This window comes from Labrus bergylta, chromosome 10 (genome assembly GCF_963930695.1).
Source record: "Labrus bergylta chromosome 10, fLabBer1.1, whole genome shotgun sequence".
NCBI lineage: Eukaryota > Metazoa > Chordata > Actinopteri > Labriformes > Labridae > Labrus > Labrus bergylta.
Window position 1 is genome coordinate 17386047 of NC_089204.1, and position 24395 is coordinate 17410441.

Genomic DNA, 24395 nt, shown 5'->3' on the forward strand with positions numbered 1-24395 from the left:
GGCTCAGTTCAAGTTGACCAATTACTGATTGGACTTGCTAAATAAAAAACACAAAAAAGACCAAATGTTGCTACAGTAAAAGTCAGCCTCTCTTTTAAGAGCCCATATTATGCCCTTTTTGGGGTTCGTATATTTGATCTATGTACCTACTAAAGTATGTTCACAATAGATAAAGCTCCAGAAAAGTGTCTGTTTTCATGAACTGCCGCTCCATGCACCGGCTCGCTTCTGACTCTCTCTCTAAGGCTCTGAAGTGCCCACGTTCAGAGTCCCCACGTGTGCCAAGTCTGATCTGATTGGTCGGCCTGTCGGCTCTGCCGTAATTGGTCAGTCGCTCAGCACGGTTTTACCATATTGTGAATGCAGCCACTTTGGCTCCGAGGGGAGCAAAAACATTAGCACCTTAGCACTACTGTGCTACTGCAGGCTACGGCATATCGTGGGCGTGCTACATGAGCTGCTGGGCTTGCCACAACGAGCCAATGGGCTTAGATCAGTGATCTCACACTGACAATGACGTCACACTGGCAAATTGTTTTCGAGGGGGGCTAGAACCGAGCGTTACATGCGGCTAATGCTGCAGCTGACAGGAGGACGTAGGAGAAGCCGCGTTTCCGCTGACTTGTGCCTAAACATGCACAGGATACATAGAAAACACACTAAAGAGCATATAAAACCAGAAAAAAAGCATAATATGACCCCTTTAAGGGCACTGGCTCATCCTGATAGATTTTGAAAAAGAAATCAAATGATCTTTGACGTCAAGATTTTCAAAAGTGGAAGGAAAAACAAAGGAATGAAGGAGGGAAGGTAAGAGTGGTTAGCTGAGAGGAAGAGGTGGAGAGAGGGGGGATTAGGGGAAGGAGGAGCATACCTTTGCCCTCCAGAGGAGAAGTGAGGTGGGAGTTATTGTTACTATTACTACTGGTGGTCCTGTTGCTATGGAGACTTGAGGGTCTGGAGGCTGAGTAAGGGATAGGAGGGAAGACACACAAACAAGCACACATACACAGTTAGGATATTTTCAACACTTAACATGTAACAACACAAACATGCACTGACAAAGAGTAACACCTATGTGCGCTAACAGTGTGACAGAACGCCTCCTGCTGGGGCAGCAGATGGCACATGCCAGGCAGAGGGACAGGAAGGGCGCAGTGCCAGGCTGCAACCACAATATGTCCAACAGATAAACAAAGCAACTACTGACAGAGAGGACAGGGACGCCAAAATCCAAGGACCAAACCGAGTTTAAGGAAAGGGGAAGTGACAATACGTAATACCAGTGGCCAAAAGACTTCATTAATTAGAAAAAAAAATGGAGGTGAGGTTCTGTGTGAAAATTAGGGGGGGAATTGGAAAAAGAAAGGAAACGAAAGGGGGGGGGGGAGGGGGGAAGGTGACCTTGCACTTGACTGTTTGTAGGGACAAGCTCAGCTGGAAACCAGGAACCGTGAAATCATTTCAGGACATGGCTGACACCAAATTAGAATTTATAATAAATCTCTGATTCAAATATATGGAAGCAGCCCAGGTACTAGGATGCAGTGCAGAGTAGTAATCACTTACTACAGATGCTACAGGGCACTCTGCATACAACACCCAGCTCAACAGAAGGAGAAGACAGAGACAGAGCACTGCTATTCATCTGCAGGCCTACTATAAAACACAAACACACACACACACACACACACACCTGATTGTGACAAATGACCTCACACTACTTATCACTGCTGCCCACAGGGCAAAGCAAGCAAAGTTTAATATCTCTAATGGTTCCAGACAAAGGTAGAAACAGAGAACTAAACCGGGAAATATTGTGGAAGCCATAAAACCTTTCTAAAAAAATCGATAACATCTCTGGACCTACAGGATGCTACATTACAAGTTATGTTGGCTACTTAACTTGTCAGAGCGGATGTCCATTTCCTCCAGCCATTACAGACACACACTGAGGAATGGGTCTCATCACAACCATGTTCTTGACTTTAGGATTGCAATCTTTAAACTCATTATGTAGACTCCATGTACGGCACTAATGGGGAAGCAGTTGAATGACCCGTTGCCAGTATACAATAGGTCACCGTCAATAGTAGTGAGTGTGGTATATTAACATAGTGATTTAGTCTGAGAGTCATCTCTCAGGATGCTAATAGGGTGTAAACCTAGAGTAGGTGCTGGGACTGTGTGTTAGTAGTTTTGTGGATGTTTAACAACTGGGTCATCCGCATTAGAGCGAAACAGAACTGATGAATAGTCCCCTTTCTGCAGATTAAGAGCCCTGGATAGCATCCTAAACTCTGAATTAGAGTCAATCCTCCTTTCAATGGAAGCTCATCTCTCCCATTTTGCACTCCACTAAAATTACTTTTCCAGCGGTAGATGAGGCTTAATCAAAGAGCGGGAAAGAAGCCCAAAGATTAGCAATGGGACTGATGAGGACATGACCTTTTTCGCGGGGGCTGTCTTTTCTCCTCCTTCAAAGGCCTTTTTTCTTGTATTTTTCAAGGGTCGATAATTTGATTAGTTTGAGGTCAATGCGTCTGAAGGTTTACCTTGACTCTTTGGTTCATCTATGGAGCCGGCCACATCCTCACAGGAAGCATTTTCTGTTGAGATACAGGAGACAGTGACAACTAAACAACCTAAAAGTTCCTGAAGGTGAGTTTCATTGACTAAATATGAATGTAAGCATGTTTGAGGGTTTTATATATATAAACCCTATCAGGAACATCCATTCTGATACTTGAAAAGGGGTGAATTCATTTTAAATCCAATACATCTGTTTATCACTACTGTTAAAAAAGGAGAACACCATCCTAACCTTTAACCTGCAGGCGTAGCTTGGCCCTGGTGTGCCGCGCACTGGGGAGTGTGAGGGTGGCACAGTCAATGGCGTTGGTGGAAAAAGCGAGCTCCTTCATGCGCTGCCCGCTGCGCCTGCTGCCCCCAGTCAGGCCATCGTCTCCTGGCTCAGCGCCATCGAGGTTCTCGATGCTGCTTGCTACCGCCATTGTCTGCAGGAGGTCATTCATGGCTGAATGGTCAGAGGACAAAAAAGGTGGAAATCAGGACAGGATCGTTGTGATAAATTACATCCTATTACTGCATAATGCTTACTTGGATCACAGAATCCTTTTAATCCTGAAAATATAACTATTTTCTTCCATTTCATATATAAACACAGAAATTCAATTTAGGAGAATATAAGTTACACCTTTCTTATCAGCTGATTTTAAACTGTTAAACTGCCTCAATGTATTACTGACAATAAATAATTCATACATTTAACTTATAGAACACAACTAAATCAAGTCTTTGATTCTCAAATCTAACCATTGAAAACTTAATTGCACATGCAGGCGTACCGTTATGGAACGGTCATCAAATATTCAAACAAATATAAAGTTTATAAAGACTGCAGTCTCCTCGTTGATTAACCTTGGTGTATAATTCATCTCTGCAGGAAACTTTTTGGAGCAGGTAATACCCTGTAAGAGGCTGCTGTCTTTATGCACTTTGTTTACTGAGCTGTATGCAACGGCAGAGAAGCATGAAAGCAGAACGAGGCGAAGACCATGTCAGCAGAATTAGATCTGAAATGCAGCACGCTGAGGGAGAGATAGATAGAGAGAGAGAGAGAGAGAGAGAGAGAGAGACAGAGACTGAGACAGAGAGAGGCTAAAAGGGAGTTAACGGCTCCATTTCAAGTCCTCCATGGTGAGTGAGTGTCAGTGATCAGGCGGTTGTTTATTTTTGTTAAGTCATGCTGCAATCAAAGACAGGAGTAAAAACACCCCAGGCGCATGAAAGGCAAATCCACAGTCTCTCCCATCCTTTCATATGAAAACACACAAACACACATTCCAGCCTTTCATTCAAGATGCACAAACAAAATGAGAACACAAAGCACATGACAAAGCTGCCCAACAAATTGCCTGATGCATAGTGATTACTAAGCTGAGTAATACCCTTGGTAGAAGAAAATCAAAACTGCATCACACTAAAAAGAGACAGATCTATGGAAAGAGAGAACTACCACTGCCAAAGGTCTCTACATTAGCTGTTTTATGAGGTTAATGCTGTCTTTATACTTTCACTTGTTGTTTTGCTTTAGTTAGTGAAGTTTGCTCATTTTTCAGCAGATAATAGGAACAAAGTAGAACTACACTGTGAAAGTTAAGAGTGAACACTCTACAGGAGAGAGTGGAGGCGGCACACAGGGCGGAGCTGGTGAAGGATAGTGAGGGTAACTAGGAAAAAGCTAAGGAAAGGACAGGTCACTGATGTCACTAGACGCAGCATGGCAGTAAGGTGACTGATCAATCTTTCTAAACTTAAATCTTCAGAAAACCTTGCACATCACTTTTCCTCCCCAAAATTTGGAAAATAGCTCAGATTGAATAAGTGTAGCTCTGAGTAGGTTTACGACTAAAACCTTTGACTAAAACCTGAAACTGACACACTGCAGCCACCCTGACATCAGCGACTGTTCCTTCTTTGTTTCTCCCAGTGTGACGAAAAGGGAGGGAGGAGGGCGGAGGACGGCTAGCGTGGCGGCTAACAGAGGTCTTACACATGGAGCGCCGGTAGATGGCCTTGGCCTTGTCTTTGTCCTTGGATCTGTTCCTCATGAAAGGCAACCTTTTTAATGCTGTCAGAGAGCAGCCAGACACAGACAGACGGACAGAGAGAAAGAGACGGGCAGATAGACAGACAGGGGGGGGAAGAGCAACAAGCCCAAGGGAAGTGGAGGAAAAGATAATAAAAAAAAAAAGAAAAAGGAGGGCAGAACAGAGGGATGTGGTTAACGATTTTACAGAGAGCCAGGGGAGGGATGCAGAGAGAGCTGAGTCCCTGGACACTCAAATGGACAATAGACAAAAATGCAATAGACAGAACAGCTACAAAATATTGCTTAGAGGAGGAGGGGGGTGTCATAATATTACAACGCCCCAGTGATTGTTACAAGCATTTTTTTTAAACATTTCAAATGATTCTATGTTTCTTATTCTATATCTAAAATAACTGTCAAGTGAGGACTCATAAACCTCCCAGCAGGTTGGATATTATTTTAAGGGCAGACTTCTGTACACAGATGCAGAATACAAACAAGTACATCAATGCAAACACTCCCACACACTAATATCGTCAGAGCAAAACACTCAGGCACTCTTATGTTAATGACATGATTGTGGTTTTTTTTTTTAAGTAATACATTCTGCACACCACGACACAACTGTCACATAATTACACACCTACATAAAACACAAAGGATGAAGAATATTAAAGGGTGCAATTAGGAGAGTAAAACGTTTAAAGTGGGGGCTAACAGCATCAATGTGGAATTTGTGTTCACAGGCAAAATACACTTTTTATAACACCATTAACTGCATCATTTCTTTGTCAAACGTCTTAAGGTTTAAAATCTGATGTGTATTTCTATTTTTAGTTGTTATTAACATTTGCATGTGACCTTACTGTAACTTAAGGCTTCTTTGTATTTTCTTCTAGTGTTTACTGCTTACTTAAAAAAGGAAATAAAGAAAGAAAAAGAAACCTTCATATCGTAAATGTGTTAGCCTGTCATTTCCATGGCCCTTGGTTTTTCCAAAGTGGAATGAAAGAATACACGTGACTTTCTTTTTATATGACATATTAAAATAAAGAAAGCTATATCTTGCTCATTCCATACATTCAAGTTCTTTTATAAAAAAAACTTCGGATTTAACTTGTAAAACAACCGTTTGTTTATGGAAAGTGTACATCTATCCGTGTCCCAGCATTATTCTCTTTTCCATATTTGCTACTAATCCAAACAGGGATTTGAAACATCTTGCAGAGACTGAAAGTGAACCGGAATGCATTGCACCTTTTAATAGCTTTGATGCTACATTAGAGGGAGTTTCTCGGTTATTTGGAGGTGAACTGCACAGATCAGCAGGTTGACATGAAAGAACCGACAGCTGAAAAGACTGAAGACACTGAGGGGGAAAAAAAAAGGACTGAGCTGGACCTGTCACAAAATATTGTGTAAAAGTGTTTGAAACAAATGAGATGCGCTTGATTGAGCTTGACACCTGACTGAAGTTTAGACAGTACTGCAGAAAAGTGTGGTAAAGTTACTTCTTTGTTTATCTTCACCACAAGCTTTCAACATATCTAAAACTTAAACTGATTTGGTGGAGCTCTGGCTGGAGCCACAAAGGGCTTTATGTGATTTTCTTATGTGTGCAGTAGTAAGACCTCTCATAAGACTGTCTGTGAGATCTGTAGAGCTCCCCCTCTGTTATTTGGACGAAACACGCCCAAATATAAATCTCTTATCTCTACATACACTAACACAGTATTTGTTCTTGGGACAAAGTTTCTAATAGTGACAATAAGTTTTGTAGCAAATGAAATGACGACAGCTTGCAGATATCAAGCGCTCCCACTGTTTCTAACACAGAAAAAAATAACTTTTTGTATCAGGTTCCAGGTTCAGAGTTAACCTCCCAGTGCTGTGCAGCTCAACCAAACTGTTTGAACAGCTGAGTGACGTAGACAATGGACTCACGAAAACATGCCCTGAGAGACGTGACAGTCGGCTCACAAACCCCGCCCACCCTCCCCCTCCGCATCATACCATTGGTGGACCCCTGCCCTTGGGCATGTGACTGCTGCCCTCTCTTCCCTTCGCAGAGAGAGAGAGATAAAGAAGCAAAGGAGCAGTTAAGGGAGGACCCGCTCAACCAGTACACAATACACACACCTTCAAACACACTCACACACACACACACACACACGTGTTTCATGTATGTACTTGTATGTGAGTGTATAAATAACTGTCAGTGAACGCATATTCAGCATCAGATAGAACTATCCAGCATCTGTTTTGCTTACTGCTGTTTTGCTTACTGCTGTCTACCCTTACACATTTATGTCCAGATGTGTATTATTATTGTTGTACTATTTTCACTCCGTTACTTTTTCTGAACATGGAATGGCTAAGTTAACATCTGTGCAGGAAGTTCAGTCTGTCATTCATCCTCAGCAGATGTTCCTTCATTCATGGCTGGAGCTGTAACTAAACTTCCGAGCGTGTATAGGTGAATTGTATGTACTCACTGCTGCTCCTCTTTTGTGTAAGTGTGTCATCCAGTGAGTTGGAGCCAGAGCCGATGGAGGAGCTGTCCTGGCTGTCCGCAGGGAAGCTGAGGAAACCTTCACCGTACTCTGAACGAGAAGGAGTCAGAGTGAGCGAACGCATCCTCTCCCTGCTCCTTGGCTTCATCAGCTTCTTCACCTTCGAAGCGATCCAGTTGCCACGCCTAGATAAGGGGAGAAGAAAGAGTGAGACAGAAAGACCAAGAAGAGTTAACAAATTGAAATAGGATATAAGTCCACACTGACACTAAAAGGGTATAAAAGCTGAATGGACTACAATGGTGAGGTTTCTTCAATTTGTGTACGTTTAAATTGGATTGTTTTCTTCATCACATTGATGATACTGAAGACAAACAATGTTGTAGTATACGGCTGTTAAAACCCTGCAGGTCATAAATATTTGATGCATCACTTCCTGAAGCTGCAGTTTTAGTGTTTTGCTGCCATTCCCCCACCTCAGAGATACAAGTAAACAAGCAAACAGATTTAAAACATAAAAATTGACTATGATATACTGACTTGTTTGTGACATTTTGATTCAGATGTTTCAAAGTCCCTATTTCACTGAGATGTTACTCCAGCCATGGTCAGGTCACTTCCACAAAATTACTTCTCTGTTGTTTCAATTTAATCATGTTTTTCTTACCTGCGTGGGGGAGAGGGGTCATAGAACTTGTACTGGTCCATGATTTTCTCCTCGAGCTTTTCTTTCTGTCTCCTCAGCTCGTTAAGCTTGTCTCTGATTAGTGAAAAAATAAGAGATCATCCAATTAGACGGCCAAGAGCGAAAATGAATACAATCCAAGTATAATAGACATCCCTTTGCTAACAGCAACCAATTCAAGATATATATTTTCTTTCTGTTTAGAAGAACAAACATCATCAGGGTTTTACATGTATTGTCTTTGTTCCACGTAGAACAGGTCCTTGCTCTCCATGGTCTGCTCTAGCAGGGTGCGATTCTGCAGCATCAGAGTTTGGATCTGGTCCAACAGGTGACGATTCTCCTCCTCCAGGTTTCCTTTCAGCTGGCTCAACAACTAAACCACACACATAAAGATAAATTAAATACTTGCCTGGACAAATGGGAAACACTGGGGGAGTAATCCATAACACAGCTGGCGTTAGAGGTCGTTAAATTTTGATACATTAAAAACTCAGATTGCTTTGAACGTGGTAACCAAACACGGTTTGAAACCCAAAAGAGGAGAAGAGCCACAAAAGGAATCTGTCTCTCCTTACTTCACACTGGTTAGTGAGCTTTGTTGAGGAGATGTCCAGCTGCTGGTACTGCTCCTTCAGTTTAGAGAACTCGGCCTCTAGCTTTATCTGCTCCAGTTTGGCGCTGTTCAGCTGGCTCTTAATGTTCTTATGGTCCTGCTGGAGATTTTCATTGTCCCTCAACAGCTGGCGATTGTTGGAATTTAGTCTAAGAAAAGAGCAGAGGGGCTCAATGTGAAAATTATTTTCCAAAAAGGGGGTTAAAAACCCCCAAATCATTTTAAAGTGTAATATGTAAGTAACACATTTCCAAGTATATCCAATACAAGTATTGATACAGGCTGTGCTTACCTATCATTCTCCTCTTTCAGCAGTTTGCACTGGTCAGCTGTGGCTTGGTTTGTTTGATTTTCAAGCACCATTTTTTCCTGCTGTGCCTTCAGGTTTTTTTCCAGCTCTTCCAGATCTCCCTTCTTATGCAGGAGATGCTTATACCTTAATGCATAAAAACATACAAAGGTTACAGTCAATGAGTTAAAAATAGAAAAGCACACATATTGCCATCATCCTATGTGGTCTACAGTTTCCTCTAGTTACTCGTGGTGGCAACTTTTGTAATTGATTGAATATTTCCATCATGAAATAACCTTATCAAATTGGTATGTAAAGTAACGAATGACAGTTGAACTTTTCATTTTAAGCCGCATCTCACTTGTCGTCCAGCTCCCTGTGCTGTTGCTCCAGGCTCTTGTGTGAGCTCTTCAGGCCTCCGTGCTTCCTGATCAGGGCTTCATAGTCGGCTGCCTGCTTCTCTTGGAGTGCTGCCAGCTTCTCGTGATCACGGAGCAGCAGCTCATGGGTGGACCTCAGCTCTTCTTTGTCCTTCAGAGCTCCTTCTCTTTCACCCTCCACGCTGGTCTGCTGGGTCTGCAGCTGGGCATTCTGGGCCATGAGGGCAGCACTCTGCGAGCTTAGGGTGGAGTTCTCAACCTATAAATAAAAGAGGAGAATGGATATAAGTTAAATACTGAGTGTGAAGGTATACAGTGGCATATTATCAATGAATATAGTGAGAAAAGAAGGACAAGTCTCATGGGAAACTTGGGAGAAGAGGTTGAGGTGAATAAGGACAGTGGAATCAGAGAAACGTAGTGGAAGGAAAAACTGGTTATCAGATTCTAACTTAAACATTTTGAATTGATTTAAATCTATTAAAAGCTCATCTTACTGTATTATGTGAAGAGAACTGAGCTCTTCTATTCAAACATGAAAGATGATATAGGTTAAGTTTGTAGAGGTTTTTGCTTTTGTGTCTATAGGGGGTGCTGTGTCTCTATTTGCTCCATCTACAAAGCATCAAAAGGAAAACTGTTTCTTTTCATGTTTCCTTTAGAGTAGTTTCCTAGTCTAAATTTCTCCTCAGTCATGACTAGTGTGTGTGAATTCACACACATTTTGTCTATGTGCCAACAGACTTTCTGTAGCTTGAAAAGAAACCTCTTATTTCCTTTAGCAAACCACTAACATGTGCTTATATATGCTTTAGCAAAAACATAACCAACACACCTCAAGACACACACACACACACACACACACACACACACACACACACACACACACACACACACACACACACACACACACACACACACACACACACACACACACACACACACACACACACACACACACACACACACACACACACACACACACACACACACACACACACACACACACACACACACACACACACACACACACACACACACACACACACACACACACACACACACACACACACCTAGAAGCTACTGTATGGTCAGTGCAAATCCTGTCACCCATAAGCAAGGTTTGAATTACTGCCAAACATGGAGTACAAGTCTAAATCCAGGGAGCTAAGCAGCCATGCAGCCTGTACAACTACACCAAAACTATAAGAGTACAAGATGATCTGGCATGTTTTAGATGTAGAATAGTAAGTTATATTATTTACAGCATCACAAATATTTCAGCATTTTATGATGCTATTGGGTCCTTTGATTGTTGCAGTTTCCTCTCGATTTTGATTATACGTATCATGTTTTTATATTTATATAATTTGCACCAATATAAGTAAATACTGAATAATTCTTGGAAATATATCAGAACATATGTTTGAGAAGAAGGGACAGCCAAATAAGGCCAATGACTATTAAACATCTAAAATACAATTTTACACCAAGAAAAATTGCATTGAGGTATTTAATAGAGCACACCGTGCTAAGCTTTATCGCTGCAGATGGAGATCATGCAATATGATTCAAAGTTGTAAAACAGTAGATGAATGTATCTGGAGGTGAAATTGTTTGGTCAACTATTTTTTCAGAGATCAAAAGCATATGCTTTGAAACTCATCTTTAAAACCAACAAAAAGATGATCCTTAAAGAAATTCCATGTAAAACTCAGATGAAGATCATGTGTTGAGAAAAAAGTTCCAGAAAAGACATTTAAATAACCTTAAGGTTACATTGTTTTTCTATATAACATGCTTTAAAAAAACAAATTATTTTGGAATGCAATAAGTCAAGGGAGTAAAAACAGATTCAACCTTATGTCGAAAGCTTCTTAATTTCTTCAATGATTTTAAAGGTGCACAACTTTATCTTTAGATTTTTTTGTTATTAGTCTGTGTGACGTGTTTCCAACCACTCCTTGAAGCAGAGATCTATTTCCTCCTGGATATTGTACTATGTATGATATGTGGTGGATTACCTGCAGCTTGGCGTTCTGCGTCTGTAGTGATGTATTGTTCTCCTGTAAAGATGCCGTTTGTCTCTGCACGGCAACTATCTGAGCCTGCAGATTGGAGCTCTGAGTTTCCAGTTGTTTGAGCTGGCTCCTCAGGGCTGCCTTCTCAGCCTGTAGTGTGGCATTCTGGAACAAAAACCATTCAGGATATAAAAGATAACTGGCATATAAGAATACATTCAGAGAAAAGAGCACAACCAAAATGTTGGTGTGATGGAAACATCACATAAGAAATCCTTGTGTTGTGCTGACTTACATTCCTCTCGACCTCAATAAGTCTGTCTTTCACTTTTAGCAGCTCTCTGGTGGCTTCATGGCTCTCTTTCTCCCATTTACTGAAACCCTGAGGGTCCTCCCCTCCTTTAGGGGGCGAGCTCTGCACCATCCTCTCCTCTTCCTCCCTCTGACGCAGAGCCTCATAGTTTTTCTTCACCTTGAGAGAAACATAATTCAACACAAACACTGAATACGTTTGTTTTTCACACTCACATTCATTCTGCAATATACATTTTTAAAATGTGTGGGAATGAAGCCCTGCCCCAGGCTTGAAACATTATGAAACAACTATAGGAGAAGAGACACAGATTACGACATGAGTCATAAAAAAATAACTAAGTAGCAGACAGCATCAATTGCAGAATTACAGCTGAGCACTGTTCAGCCACACAGAGTTTCCTCTGAACCCTTCAGCCTAGGATCTGATTTGTTTTGGCAAGTTCAGAACACAAACGCCTCCCCAAAGAAAAGCAGACATTCTCCACTTCTCTCCACCTCTTTCACCGACTCCTACTGCCTCATAAATAGATAAACTGGCGATAGAAGTGAAGAGTGGATGAATTAATAATGCATCGGCCTTGAGATGCCCTCAGTGTTTTCAGTGCTTTCTAGTGTTTTGGATTGCTGGAGAAAGATTTTGGGACATGCTGTTCTAAAGTGGACATGCTTTGAGATTATTATTTTGTTTTATTGAGGGGGGTTGAATGTATTTTTTTATACAGGGTTGTGTGTATATGAGTTCAGCTGAGAATATGTCTGCAACACATACAGCAACACACAACTCATGAATTGGTTTTGTTTTTTTATGTTACTGACTGTTTTAAGCTCCTGGCGAAGTTGTTGGTTGAGGTTCGAAGACTCCTGCAGCCTGGCCTCTAGGGCGGCGATCTTTTCCTCTTTTATCTCCAAAGATGATTTCAGAGTGGACTCCAGTTTGGTTTCCAGGAGCTTAAACCTGAAAATAAATACTCTAGTTAGCACTGTGTGTTTGAATGTCAGCGAGTACAATTAGAAACAATAGCCAGGCACAACTGACTCCTTGGCAGGAGTGTAGAGAAGCAGGCGGGGGAGATGTTGGCGCGAGACGTTTCCCACAGGATGCATGGCTTTGAAAGACATCACAGAACAGTGAAATATTTTGGCTAGTGTGTGCCAGTTTGTGAGATAATACCTGTCGTCAGAACTCTCATCATGCAGCAGTCGTTCTTTGTTTATCCCAATCTTTTCAAGTTCATGGGTCAGTTTCTCCAGATCATTATTCATCTGTTGAGTCCGCAGCTTCTCACTCACGAGCTCCTTAACACACAAAACCACACAATGAGAAAGGAGGAACTTTACTGACACCTTCCAATGACTCGTATACATTTTCAAAAAAGCATTATTTTTTAGGCTTCTGGCACAGTGAGGTCTCCTCTTACCTCCCTAAGTGTGATAAGGGTCTTCTTATCAATGCTGGACTGTTTGACCAGCTCTTTGTTCTCCCTCTCCAGGTCTTTCACTCTCGTACAGGAGTCCCTAAAGAAGATCATCTCCTTGCCCATGGTCCTATTCTCTTTCTCCAAGGAGGAGATCCGCTGGTTGTCGTCATCCAGCTTGGCGTCGCGGATCTCCGCCTGCTGCCTCAGTCGCTTGTTCTCCTTCTCCAGAAGCTTCTTGTCTTTCTCCAGCTGGGAGCTTTCTTGTTCCAGAATCTTGTTCTGGTGGAGATTTCATGGAGATCATTCACATTATGTTAAGTCTCAGTACCTTGTTCGTGTTGGGCTCAAAGTGAAGAATAAATCAAAAGGAGGCAAAAATCAATTCAGACAAAAACAAAATCTGGATACTCCAAATTCTGCTTGTAAACATTCAGAAAAGTCATCAGAATGAACTGAAATGAGCTGCAGTGCTGCTTTAGAGCCAAATAATAAATTATTAGGTTTTATTTGTGTAACATGCAACATTCTTTAGACTGCTGTATCACAACCCACAACTCTCAGTTGGTCTGGACTGCTATTTTTAGGCCAAATGATTGACCTGATTCTGCCAGTAGGAATCAGTCCATCCCCCCAAAAAAGAGAAAATAGCTGTGTCACTAAACCACCAACAGCCATCCCACTTGATATTCAATCTATTCTACTCCAGGAAACAGTCGAAAAGCAAGTCTGCTTTCCCAGACATGCCTCACTACTCATTTCAGACTTCTCAAACCTCCATAACCAAAATTTCTACACATATTATTTTTTCTTCTTGAGTGCATATGAAAAGGTTTATGACCTACCTCCTGCTCAAGCTGCTCCAGGCGTTTACTGGAGATTTTGAGTTCCTCTAGGTTGCGTTGTAGGGATTGATTCTCAGTCTCCACCTCTTGCAGCTCTGCCTCCAACTGCTGGATCTTCTTACTGCTGTTCTCTAAAGCCTTCTGTAGGCGCTGATTCTCCGTATCTAGGCCCTGATAACTCACCTGGGAGAAGAAAAAGAAAAAGCCAGACTGGGATATTAAAAGCATCCATGAACTAGTTGCACTGCTCCCAGATGCCATTATATGCCAGATCCCCTGTAACTTACCTGTAAAAATATTCATTTGAGATAATTATGAAAATCTGTAGGCTGCCTCTAACTCTACCTGTTCTGTACAACCTTATGTAATGACACATGTTGTCTTTGTAAGGGACCAGGTAACTTTTAATGAACACGTAATTCAACATTACACACACAAGGTCTCACAAGGTGTCCACTTCCTGCCATTGAGGATGTCCAAAGAAAACGCTGTCTGCGGCGAGCTCACGGCATCCTTAAAGACTCCTCCCACCCTGCCCACAGACTTTTAAACCCTCCTGCCCTCCGGTAGGCGCTTCAGAAGCCTCCAGACCAGAACCAGCAGACTGAGGAACAGCTTTTTCCCCAGAGCTGTCTCTCTACTGAACTCTACCCCCCGAACTCTGAACTCTGTCTCTCGCTCTCTCTCTCCCTCTCTCTCTCTCTCTCTCCGCCCCCTGCTGACCTCCCCCTTTCCCCTGCATATCACCTCACACCCATCATCCCCCCACCACTCCTCCTGGTCACACACATCTCTCATCCACCTGTATTATTGTATTATAGTATGTTCATATTATGTCCATATTCTTTATATTATCTGTAAACTAGTATAGCATGCTCACTGCATCTTAATCTGTATATTATTAGTATAGCATGCTCACTGCACCTTAATCTGTATATTATAATCCTAAGAATACACTTATATTTATAGCATTTATTTATATTTATAGCATCCCATTAATCCAGCCATCCAGATATACCTAATAATTCACTTTTTTTAGTCTACATCTGTAAATTTTGTAATTACTTGTACATAGCACAGACTCTTGCACTTTCCGCTTATTTGCACTTCTGGTGAGATGTCAAACCTCATTTCGTTACTCTATACTTGTATATGTGTAATGACAATAAAGTTGAATCTCATCTCATCTCATTACAATTGGTAGTAGTCTGCCTGTTACTCCTTAAAAAGCTTCTTGCCCCACATGATTGCCTTTTTTCTAAGTCTTACTGCTCTGCCACAGAAGTACTTACAGAACAACCCGCAGTGATGAAGTCTCACCTCTAATCTCTCAGTTTTCTTTGACGAGGCTTTGAGCAGTTCCAGGCTGCGCTTCAGCTGGCTCCTCTCACTCTCCAGCTCCCTATTCTCCGCTTCTAGCTGAGCGGCCTTAGCCCCCGCAGACCGGAGAATCTCAGCAGAGCGTCGGAGCTGCAGGTTCTCCTGCTCTATCTGAGAGTTCTCCTTTTCCACAGCCTCCACCTGGTAGGCCATGTTCTTCAGAGCATCCAGCTTCTTCTTCATACGACGGCCCTCTGACTCCAGCTCAGAGTTCTCCTTCTCCAAAGAAGACACCTACAGACACACACATTAGTGGCAGATTAAGTAGAGAAAAAGCAGAACATTTTTCTTGTGTTCCTAACACAGCACTAAATGTTTTTGATAATTCTTTATTTTGTTTCAATGGTAAAGACTCACGCAGAGAAAAGAATCATCTTAACGCAGAGACCAGGCAAAAAATTAAATGAACCTTTTCACAGGTGATTCCAAGGCTGGCAACTTTCTTCTGCAGGCTCTCGTTGTCCCTTTCCAGCTTCTGCATCTGAATTGCCAACTCATCTGCTCTTTCACCTTTCTCCTTCATCACCTCAAGCTCCTTACCTGGAATTTAAAAAAAAACACACACACAATTTCAATGTTATTCCAGGTAAAAAAAAAGAAAAAAAAAAAGGATGGAAAATAAAATTAACAGTATGATACTGAGTCCTTTAGGATCAAAAACATTCCACTCACGTAGTTGTTTCCTTTCAAACTCCATTTTATTGAGTTTAGCGGTGGTCTCACAGATGGATTCATGGAGAACTCGATTCTCTTTCTCCACATCTTTTACCCGGGCCTCAGCACCGACCTGGCAGCGCTGACGCAGAGACGACACAGTCTGTCCCAGGTGCTTGTTCTCCTGCTCCAGATCCTTCAGCTACAGGGCAGACATCAGAGTTTCAATGACACCATGATGATATTTTTAAGAGATGTTAAATTATCTCACAACTTCATCAGGTTTATACGGCAGGCCTCTCCCACATGTTGATTGTGGTAATGAAAAAATGTTTTAGATCTTTCAGTACTGGTTTAAGGAGGAACTGGTAATAAAGCTAATATTTAATGAAAGATAAAGCAATGGTGCATCTGACCACATGCTTACAGACTGCAACATAAATTCCAGTGAAACCCGGAATATAAGTCGAATTGGTATATAAGATGCAGTCTGTTTTTGGGAGTCTCCCAAAGAGGAAAAAAAAGGTTTAAACTGTCTTCATGTGTGACGATTTCTATTGTGTTCAGTGAGGTCCACAACGTGCAGTTTCTGTGCAGCTCTTTTAGTACCATCTGCCATCTTAGGTGTCAAAAGTGCTTCTTATACACCAGATTTTACAGTGTATGTTTTAAAGGACATGATGGCCACATGTGATGAAGGGTCTCCATAAAATACTAATGTAAATGCGCTTAAATGTTTTGCTGTCTTGACAAAACAAGTCTGTTCACTCAATAATCTATCCTTCTGCAAAAAATAAGGAACCCCAAAAATGACACAGCATCAGTTATTACCCACAGCATACAATGAACCTTAAAAGTTTCTACTGATGTTATAAAAATAGTAAGTGTACCTGTCGCTCAGAGTTTTCTCGGAGTGTTTCCAGAGTCTTCTCCAGTAAAGCCTTCTCTTTCATTAGGTCGGTACTGAGTGACTCAGAGCTGCGGAGCGAATCTCTGTCTGCTGTCAGTTCACTCTCCAGCTGCTCCAACTGAAAACAAAAATGTACAAAACACTTTAAAATGTCTCCCCCTCTTGATTAGGTTTTAATGTTTTGGTGGTTGTTCATAATGACAGCTGACGGCAGTTTTGTAACTGTTGTAAAACATTTACTGTCAGCTCTTGTGCATCTATTCAGGCATATTTTCCCTGCACATGTTTGTCCTGCATCATATCCTATGTTGCAGTATCATCTGTATTTTGACATTATTTTTGTGAATAACTTATGTTGGTATGTTACCCTATGATAACCACTCTTAAAGAATTTAATGTAATCATTAGTCAATGAGGAAAAAAAAACATAAAACATTCATACTCGTTCTTTCACAACTCTGCAGAGAAACACACAAGTTAATCTACATGCATGCAAACACACACACATTAAATGAGAGAATTTCTGTGGTTCAAATCTACCAGCAGCTGCATTGAAATGCTAAGCCGTGTTTTCAGCTTTAGGCCAAGTTACTCAGAAATATACTTCCCTCTCTGGGTTTTATCTTTGTGAGAGAAAACACAATTTGAAGGTTTTTATTCAGAGGGCAGAGAGAGAGAGGCTTATGTTTCTGAGAAAAGCTGAGAGACCTCTCTTAGTGAGGGGCGTTCAAGTGTCAGAGACTGGAAAGGAAAAGGCAATGGAGGGCTGCCTGATTTACAGCTTTGCATTCATCCCCCTATTCACCCATCTTGAGACTTTCTATCCCGCTTTCTCTTATTTATTTCTGAAAAGACCTAAAGTCAAGTCTAAGGGAGATATATTACAGGAGGAGTGTTGATGCAATATGCTAATCTTGGGGGGGGGGGGGGGGTAATGCATATTAGATGTATGGCTCTTAACAGTGTTGCTCTGTAAGGCAGTGGCTTAAGTGTAGTAGGCGTTTGTTGTAATGAAGTTTGGTCCTGGTCAGATAACGTTAGCTGTACTGGGACTCTTGCAGGCACAGAGGTCCTCCCCATCCAAAAATGAACATTGTGTTAGAAACTATTATTTTAGGAGTTTTCTATTTGCTGGGGGTAATTTTGTCATTAAATACTTCTCATGTTTCTCCTGAAATAAAAGCAGGAAATTAAAACTTTTCACTTAACCCCACTTAACCCACTAACTCAACCCTAATCCAACCACATGAGGCAACACATCACACATCACACAGCTCATGGCTTACTTTCAGGTTCAGTCTCTGGTTTTCCTGGTTGAGTTTTGCTAGTTTTGAGACAGTCTCCTGACCGGCTGCTCCTCTAAGCTCCTCCACAGTCTTCAGCAGGGCCTGGTTGTCTTTCTCCAGCTTCAACAGGCGACTTGAGGTCAGCTCATTCACCTCCTCACCCAGAGACTTCTGAGGGGCTGAAATAAAAAAAATTAAATTCTAAAAATTAAATCAAACAAAGCAAAATCGTTTTTTTTTTAAAACAAAGCAGGGAAGAGGCAAAACTCACTCCAGAGAAATATTATACTTCCAAGATAACCATATATCAGTTCAAAATGTATGAATAAAAAGCCCCAGGGTTTATTTTGTAGGTGTTTAAAGTGCTGTTTAATAAACAACACCCTACCCACACACACACATAAACAAAGTCTTTATCCAGATCCCTGGCTAATTAAACCTCTTTACAGCTTTTATGATCCAAACACAGATTATCCTCCAGGAGCCATTGAATATTAATTTAAACTTAACCAAGTGGAAAGAAAACCCAGTGGAGACTGGTATATGCCATGGGGAAGATGCCAGGGCCAAAAGCCAATGACCAAAGCCCAGTTTGTTGGCCATTTGCAGACTTCAACCTGGCCAATTTAGACTTGACTTGACTTTAGCTGCAAGGTATTTCGGCTCCATACCCTCTTCCCTTCACTTTCCTTAACAACTTGTTTTCTTACTCAAGTAGGCAGTCAACAAAAAGAAACTTCTTCTCTGGTTATGTAAAGATCTCTGGCTCCATAATCTTTTTACCTTCTGTCATTTCTGGTGTCTTGGATAGTTGCTCCAGCTCCCAGCCCAGATGCAGAGACTCATCCATGCTCTGTTTCTGGGCCATCTCGAGCACAAGGTTCTCCTCCAACAACTCCTCCAAGCGCCTACGGTCCATGTCTCTCTCCTGAAGATAACAGAGACATAAACTTGAAAGACAGCTCCACTAACTCTAACCCTCATTGATAACTGTAAAATCAAATCTCAGAACTCATTGCTGGAAAACAGATGTGAATTCTCACCATCTCCAGGTCATGAATCTTGGATTTGAGCTGAAGATTTTCTTTCTCCAGGAGGTGCAGTTTGTCTGACCGGGTCCGGCTAGCATCCAGCTGTTCCTCCAACATGGCCTTAGTCTCCAACATTACCTGGTTGTCCTCCTTCAGCTCCTACAGAAACCACAGCATCAGAAGAGAATTTTATATGAGTCAACAAAACACACTAAAGATAGCACAAACATTCAAGCAACACATTTTAAATTGAACATTTTAGTATATCAAGTTATCTACAGTATATTTGGTCAAAACATTATGACTGTTTTCCTCCACTGTTAATAATAATTAAGTCTATTATCTAGTTCCTTTTTCAACAGCATGATGCTCAAGTACTCCAGGGGGCTTCTGTTTCACACACATACTGATATGTTTGCATGCAGTGTCACTCTATGTGCATTTGTGTACCTCCACTCTGGCTTTGTAAAACTCAATATCGTGAAGTCTCTCCTTGTATCGACTCAGCTCGCTCTCAAGCTTGTCAACACGGATTGCTTTCTCTCTGAGTGCATCAAGCTCGTCACGGTAGGCCCGAGCTGAGCGAGCGTCTGACAGCAACTGGAAGCTCTGCGGGAGTTGAGAGACAAAAAAAACAAAAAAAAACAGAGCATGATTACAAGGGAACGTATTTAAATGTTCTGAAATATTTGCAAAAAAAATTATTAACGAGAGCTTTTCTCCAAATAACAAATCAAACTAATGAAGATGATCAATCAGGAAGCAAAACCAAAGATTTTCTTTTCAAAGTCAGTGGGTTCAGTGACAGTTATCTTGTATGACTAGAAGATTATCTGTTAACAACTTACAGCCTGAGAGTTGCCCGTTACGTAAGGGATAAGGAAAAAAACAAACCCTTCACAGTCTTAATTATCACATACAAGTATCTGCTCTCACACACACACACACACACACACACACACACACACACACACGCACACACACACGCACATGCATCCATGCCCTGCACTTATCCGCCTTGTTTACAGCATTCAGTCTGTCAGCCAGCCAGGCAGCATACCGCCTCATCCAAATCAAAAGCCAAGTGCCGGACTAAAGATAGCGCTAATAGCTCCTAATGAGCTAAGTCACTAGCTGGCTGATTAAAGCCTGGCAGCACTGCAGAAACAAAGTACTTAGGAAGAGGATGAAGTTTCAGAAGAAGGGAAAATGAAATCATAATAATAAATGATTGTGTATTGTTGATGAAGTTGTGTGTGTGGTGTGTGTGTGTGTGTGTGCTTATTGTGACATTACCTCTTGCTGAAGCTTTCTGAGCTCCACCTCCATGTGCTCAAGCTCCTGCCTTGTGTCCAAGAGCTGCTCACTCTTCTCCTCTCTAAAAAAAAAAAAAAAAAGAGATAGAAGGGAGGGATGTTGAAGGGAGAAAAAAATTGAGAAAAGTTGAAGAATGTAGCATATAGAGGAATGATAGAAAGAAAGCCATGTGCAAAAGAGGAACACATTTCTCAGAGGCAAAGTGTAGAATTTGTTTTTTGTTGTTGATCTTTCTTGCTCAATTGATTTGGTCAAAGCCACATATCAAAAATGATGTACCAAGTTTTTTTAAGGGTGCGTGCATGAGTGTGTTTCCGTCAGTGTATTAAGGGCATCCCTGTTGGGCTGTTTCCATTTCAAAGCTATATATAAATCATTTAATGGCAGCAGACTATTGACATGGTTACATAGAATAGTTACACATAGCATAGTTTGCTGATTTTACTTCGGTATATTAGATTTAGTTCAGTGGCATTTTGTATCCATAATGCAGGAGTTCTAAGTGATGTCAACACTGAATAGAAAGATAATATTTAACTAGATTATATTATTAGACAGAATGTTAAACTGAAGAGTCAGCTTTCTAAATGATGTTAGAATAGACACACAGCAGAGTCAATTAATTTTGATTATATTAGATGAATCTGAGTTAGAAATATCAGCAACTCACATGTTGATTTCAGAACATTTATCAACCAACTAACTCTTAGTGTTGTTCTCTGTGTCTGATGTGTGTTAATCTGTGGGGGTCAGGAGGATACAATGTTGTTTCTTGCCTTAGCCACATATAGCTTCAGCTGGACATCAGACTCAAAATAACACAATGACAAACAGAAAGGGGGGAGACAGCATCTAAACAGCTAAAACAGACTTATGCAAATCTGACGATGGAGCTAAAACCCATGCTCTTGATTTATTCTGAAGCAACAGATGGGTCATTTTGCATGCGATGTGTGCACATGGAGTGTGGTTGTAACTTATTCAAGCTAGAAGAACATTCCTGCATTGCATCTCAGGGGATTTTTATCATTTGTAAATTATCTGCTCCTTAAGTTGTTATGGCCATTTGACCCCAAACTTAGAGAGTCCGGAAGAGTAAATGGTTGATAATTTGCCACTGCTTCAGTCCTGAACTTCTCAGTTCAACCATGCATTAAATCCTAAGGTTTCGATGTAGTTTGATATGCTGTTGAACCACAATGCAGAGAGTTGTCATGTCATTTCACTATTACTCAGTGATATATAGAGTGGGAACAAATGATATATTGCGATACAATTCAACAGCACCAAAAAGTGTAGCTTAAAAAAATCTCCATAATAACCTTTCTCCAACAGTTTAAAAAAAAAAAAAAAACAGTAGCCTTTTTTAATTTTGTGACTGTATTAGTTGTAGCTTGGTTTGTCTAATTAACTGTGATTGCAAGTAATATTCTCAAACAACCCTGACTGTGTTGGGGGGATGTACCATTCATTTATTTAATACTAACAAGGTTTAAACTGTGTGTGTGTGGATTTGGACAGTGGGAGAGAAAAAAAAAAAAATCAGAGAAACAGTAGCTTAAACATAAACATTAACAAACAGACCACTGTGGGAACACAGAACCATACCCTCAGGCTCTGACCTGGTCTCCATCAGACACACACGCACGCACGCATGCACGCATGCACGCATGCACGCATGCACGCATGCATGCACGCATGCATGCACACACACACTTGACCTAACTGCAGACAAATCTAAATTTGTATGCACAGACAGAATAGATGTTAATATATCTGTGCCTGTGCATGCACAACAACACACTCCTCTTCTGCCTCACAGCAAAAACTTGAACCATGTGACCAAATACTTCATCCTTTGTTCCTCATCTGTGATGGGCAGATATTTTCATGAGATGGCCATGCATCACAGCATCAAGTTAACAAAACCATAGGAACCAACAAACAAAATAACTCACCAGCTTGTGGGAGGTTGTTCAGTAGCCCTATTAAGATCTGCTTAGTAAATGTTCATGAGAGATGTCTATAACGATGAATGCCAGATCTTTTCACTGAGAGCCACGATGAATGAGTTTAGGGCCTTTTCACTGTTTGTATGCGACTAATCAGAGGGTGACCTGCACTCCATCATTCTGAATACAGCCAATTGTTTAAGAACCATAGTTCTTGTTTGCATTTAGCCCTCACACATTGTCCTGTGTTTTTGACAAAAGGACACACAATAATATCTCCTGCAAAACACAAGGCCCAATTACCAACTTTCAAATACGACCTAATGCTTAACGTTTGAGGCCATTTGTTTTTAACTGACTACAGTTCAGACAGAAAATATCCAGAGGTTGCCTTCATTTTAAAACTGTTGAGATGATGGTGGACTAGTGTCTACATGTTATATGGCTGGATACAGAACATAGAAATATAATCTCAGAATCTCTTCAGTGTGGACTTAAACTGAAAACATTTTATAAATTAAGGACGGTCTTCTGACATCCACAGGAACTATCAAGTATTTAACGCCACCATCATGACGCCAGACAGTCTGAAACACAAGCTGTAATTGCTGTGCAACATTTATATACTTCCCCTCCTAAGAAGCTGCCCCTTATTTTCTATCTTATCTGTGTTGACCATTAAGCCTTTGTCTGTCAAGGGATCATAGCACTTAAAAGGGCAGCTCTATTATTCATAGCAGAATTTAAAAGACCTCACCGAGGTTTACGATATTAGTATTATGCTGGTGTCTCTTTGTGTGCTGCAGTTTGACATCACAGCTACTGGGTTTGACATGAGTAATACAGATGTATGGTGGGAATGGATCGCTGGTCTCCATAAGTGTCCCTTATGCATTGTCATCATTGTTTTTTTTAGCTCTAGGCTTAAGTACAGTCATTAAAACTAACAGTTACCAGAGGGCTGACAACTAAGACCATAAACTCATAGCAAACAACTAAGTTCCCAGTTCAAAATGATGCACATGACAAAGAGAGAAGCTAAAATGAGAACTACAGTGGCAAACAATAGTCCGTATTCAACGTCTATTTCCAGGAATGATGTTTTTGTATGAATAGTTTCTGTTTTTTTTCCCCTCTTAGTTCTATTTCATGAATTACTTATCTAGCTGGTAAAGCTATGGTACTCACAGTTCCTGTCTAAGGCGTCTGATTTTGGCCTTGGCATCAGCCAACTCCACAGAGAGGTGCTGTCGGCTTTCGGTCCTCCTCATACTGGGGGAGTCCCCGGGAGACTGGGTTGGACAGGGAGCCAGTGGGGAGAGCTGCACACAGTCTCTCTCCTGAGTTAACTCCACTATAGTCTGAATGGAAAGAGGAAAAAGAAGACGTAAAGTGTGAGGAGTTCAAGAGACCATTAACAGAAGTCAGGCTGTGCAATCAGGAAAAATCATTCAACACACTAGACGTAGAGCAAAAGACATTAAGTTTATGTAACTATAGTAAACTTGGCAGGACCAACCATTCTTGCTATTAGTTAAAATGGAAGTAACATTTACAAGAGGCATGGAGGACAGCAGTTTCATGGAGTCATCTAGAGCATCCCCACTACCCAAAACAGGACCACATACGATAGGGCATAAACTACATCCACAGTCCCAAGCACAGCCTGTTTTCATCCAGGGACCATGACAGGAAATGGGATTTTAATTGAGAGCGGCTGGACAGCAGAGTGATAATCTGGAGGCTATTAGGACCCCTGACACACAAAAAGACCCACACACAAGCATCAGCTACATCAGTGGTAGGCATCTGCATCATATGGGTTGGAAACTCGTTTAATGACGCATAAACTAAGCAGAACACACACACACAACCTCCATCCATGAGAGTTAACAGTTTCAACCCTTCCTTCCTAAAGGCTGCTCTCTTGTGGTTAGAGCATAAAAGGGGAAAAGTTTCCACATGAGCTGAAAAGAAGTTCCTCGTTTCATAAGCAAAACCTGTTGGTAGAACTGAAACAGACATTTACAAAAAAAAGGAACAGAAGATCAAACCTGCCTACAAATGAACAAATTTCCTTGTTGTGCTCTTGCCATCTTAAGAGCACTTACTTCTTCCGTTGTTGAAATTTGTAGTTCCAGGAAAGGTCAATACAGCTCAAAAAATCT

At 41.2% G+C, this 24395-nt stretch overlaps 1 protein-coding gene across 7 annotated transcripts in view; it reads right to left on the reverse strand.

The window, feature by feature from the left end:
• Positions 1-24395, reverse strand: part of LOC109997360 (girdin) — a 63569-nt gene that overhangs the window by 5050 nt on the left and 34124 nt on the right. For 4 of the 7 annotated variants that reach the window (XR_010667040.1, XR_010667041.1, XM_065959517.1 and 1 more), the window contains exons 8-34: positions 23416-23588; positions 20255-20336; positions 19409-19567; positions 18971-19117; positions 18711-18855; positions 17928-18106; positions 16622-16759; positions 15750-15933; positions 15487-15617; positions 15018-15311; positions 13698-13880; positions 12856-13134; positions 12609-12733; positions 12254-12392; positions 11418-11594; positions 11126-11287; positions 9083-9360; positions 8722-8865; positions 8392-8578; positions 8044-8189; positions 7796-7888; positions 7111-7313; positions 6629-6676; positions 4577-4654; positions 2825-3037; positions 2556-2609; positions 875-964 (exon numbers count right to left, since the gene is read on the reverse strand). Coding sequence is in view for 5 of the 7 variants with exons in the window: in XM_065959517.1 (XP_065815589.1) it covers positions 875-964; positions 2556-2609; positions 2825-3037; positions 4577-4654; positions 6629-6676; positions 7111-7313; positions 7796-7888; positions 8044-8189; positions 8392-8578; positions 8722-8865; positions 9083-9360; positions 11126-11287; positions 11418-11594; positions 12254-12392; positions 12609-12733; positions 12856-13134; positions 13698-13880; positions 15018-15311; positions 15487-15617; positions 15750-15933; positions 16622-16759; positions 17928-18106; positions 18711-18855; positions 18971-19117; positions 19409-19567; positions 20255-20336; positions 23416-23588 (4231 nt within the window). In the remaining 2 variants the exon portion in view is untranslated. The remainder of the gene's footprint in view (positions 1-874; positions 965-2555; positions 2610-2824; positions 3038-4576; positions 4655-6628; positions 6677-7110; positions 7314-7795; positions 7889-8043; positions 8190-8391; positions 8579-8721; positions 8866-9082; positions 9361-11125; positions 11288-11417; positions 11595-12253; positions 12393-12608; positions 12734-12855; positions 13135-13697; positions 13881-15017; positions 15312-15486; positions 15618-15749; positions 15934-16621; positions 16760-17927; positions 18107-18710; positions 18856-18970; positions 19118-19408; positions 19568-20254; positions 20337-23415; positions 23589-24395) is intronic. The other 3 variants (XM_065959518.1, XM_065959519.1, XM_065959521.1) reach the window with 3 other exon arrangements.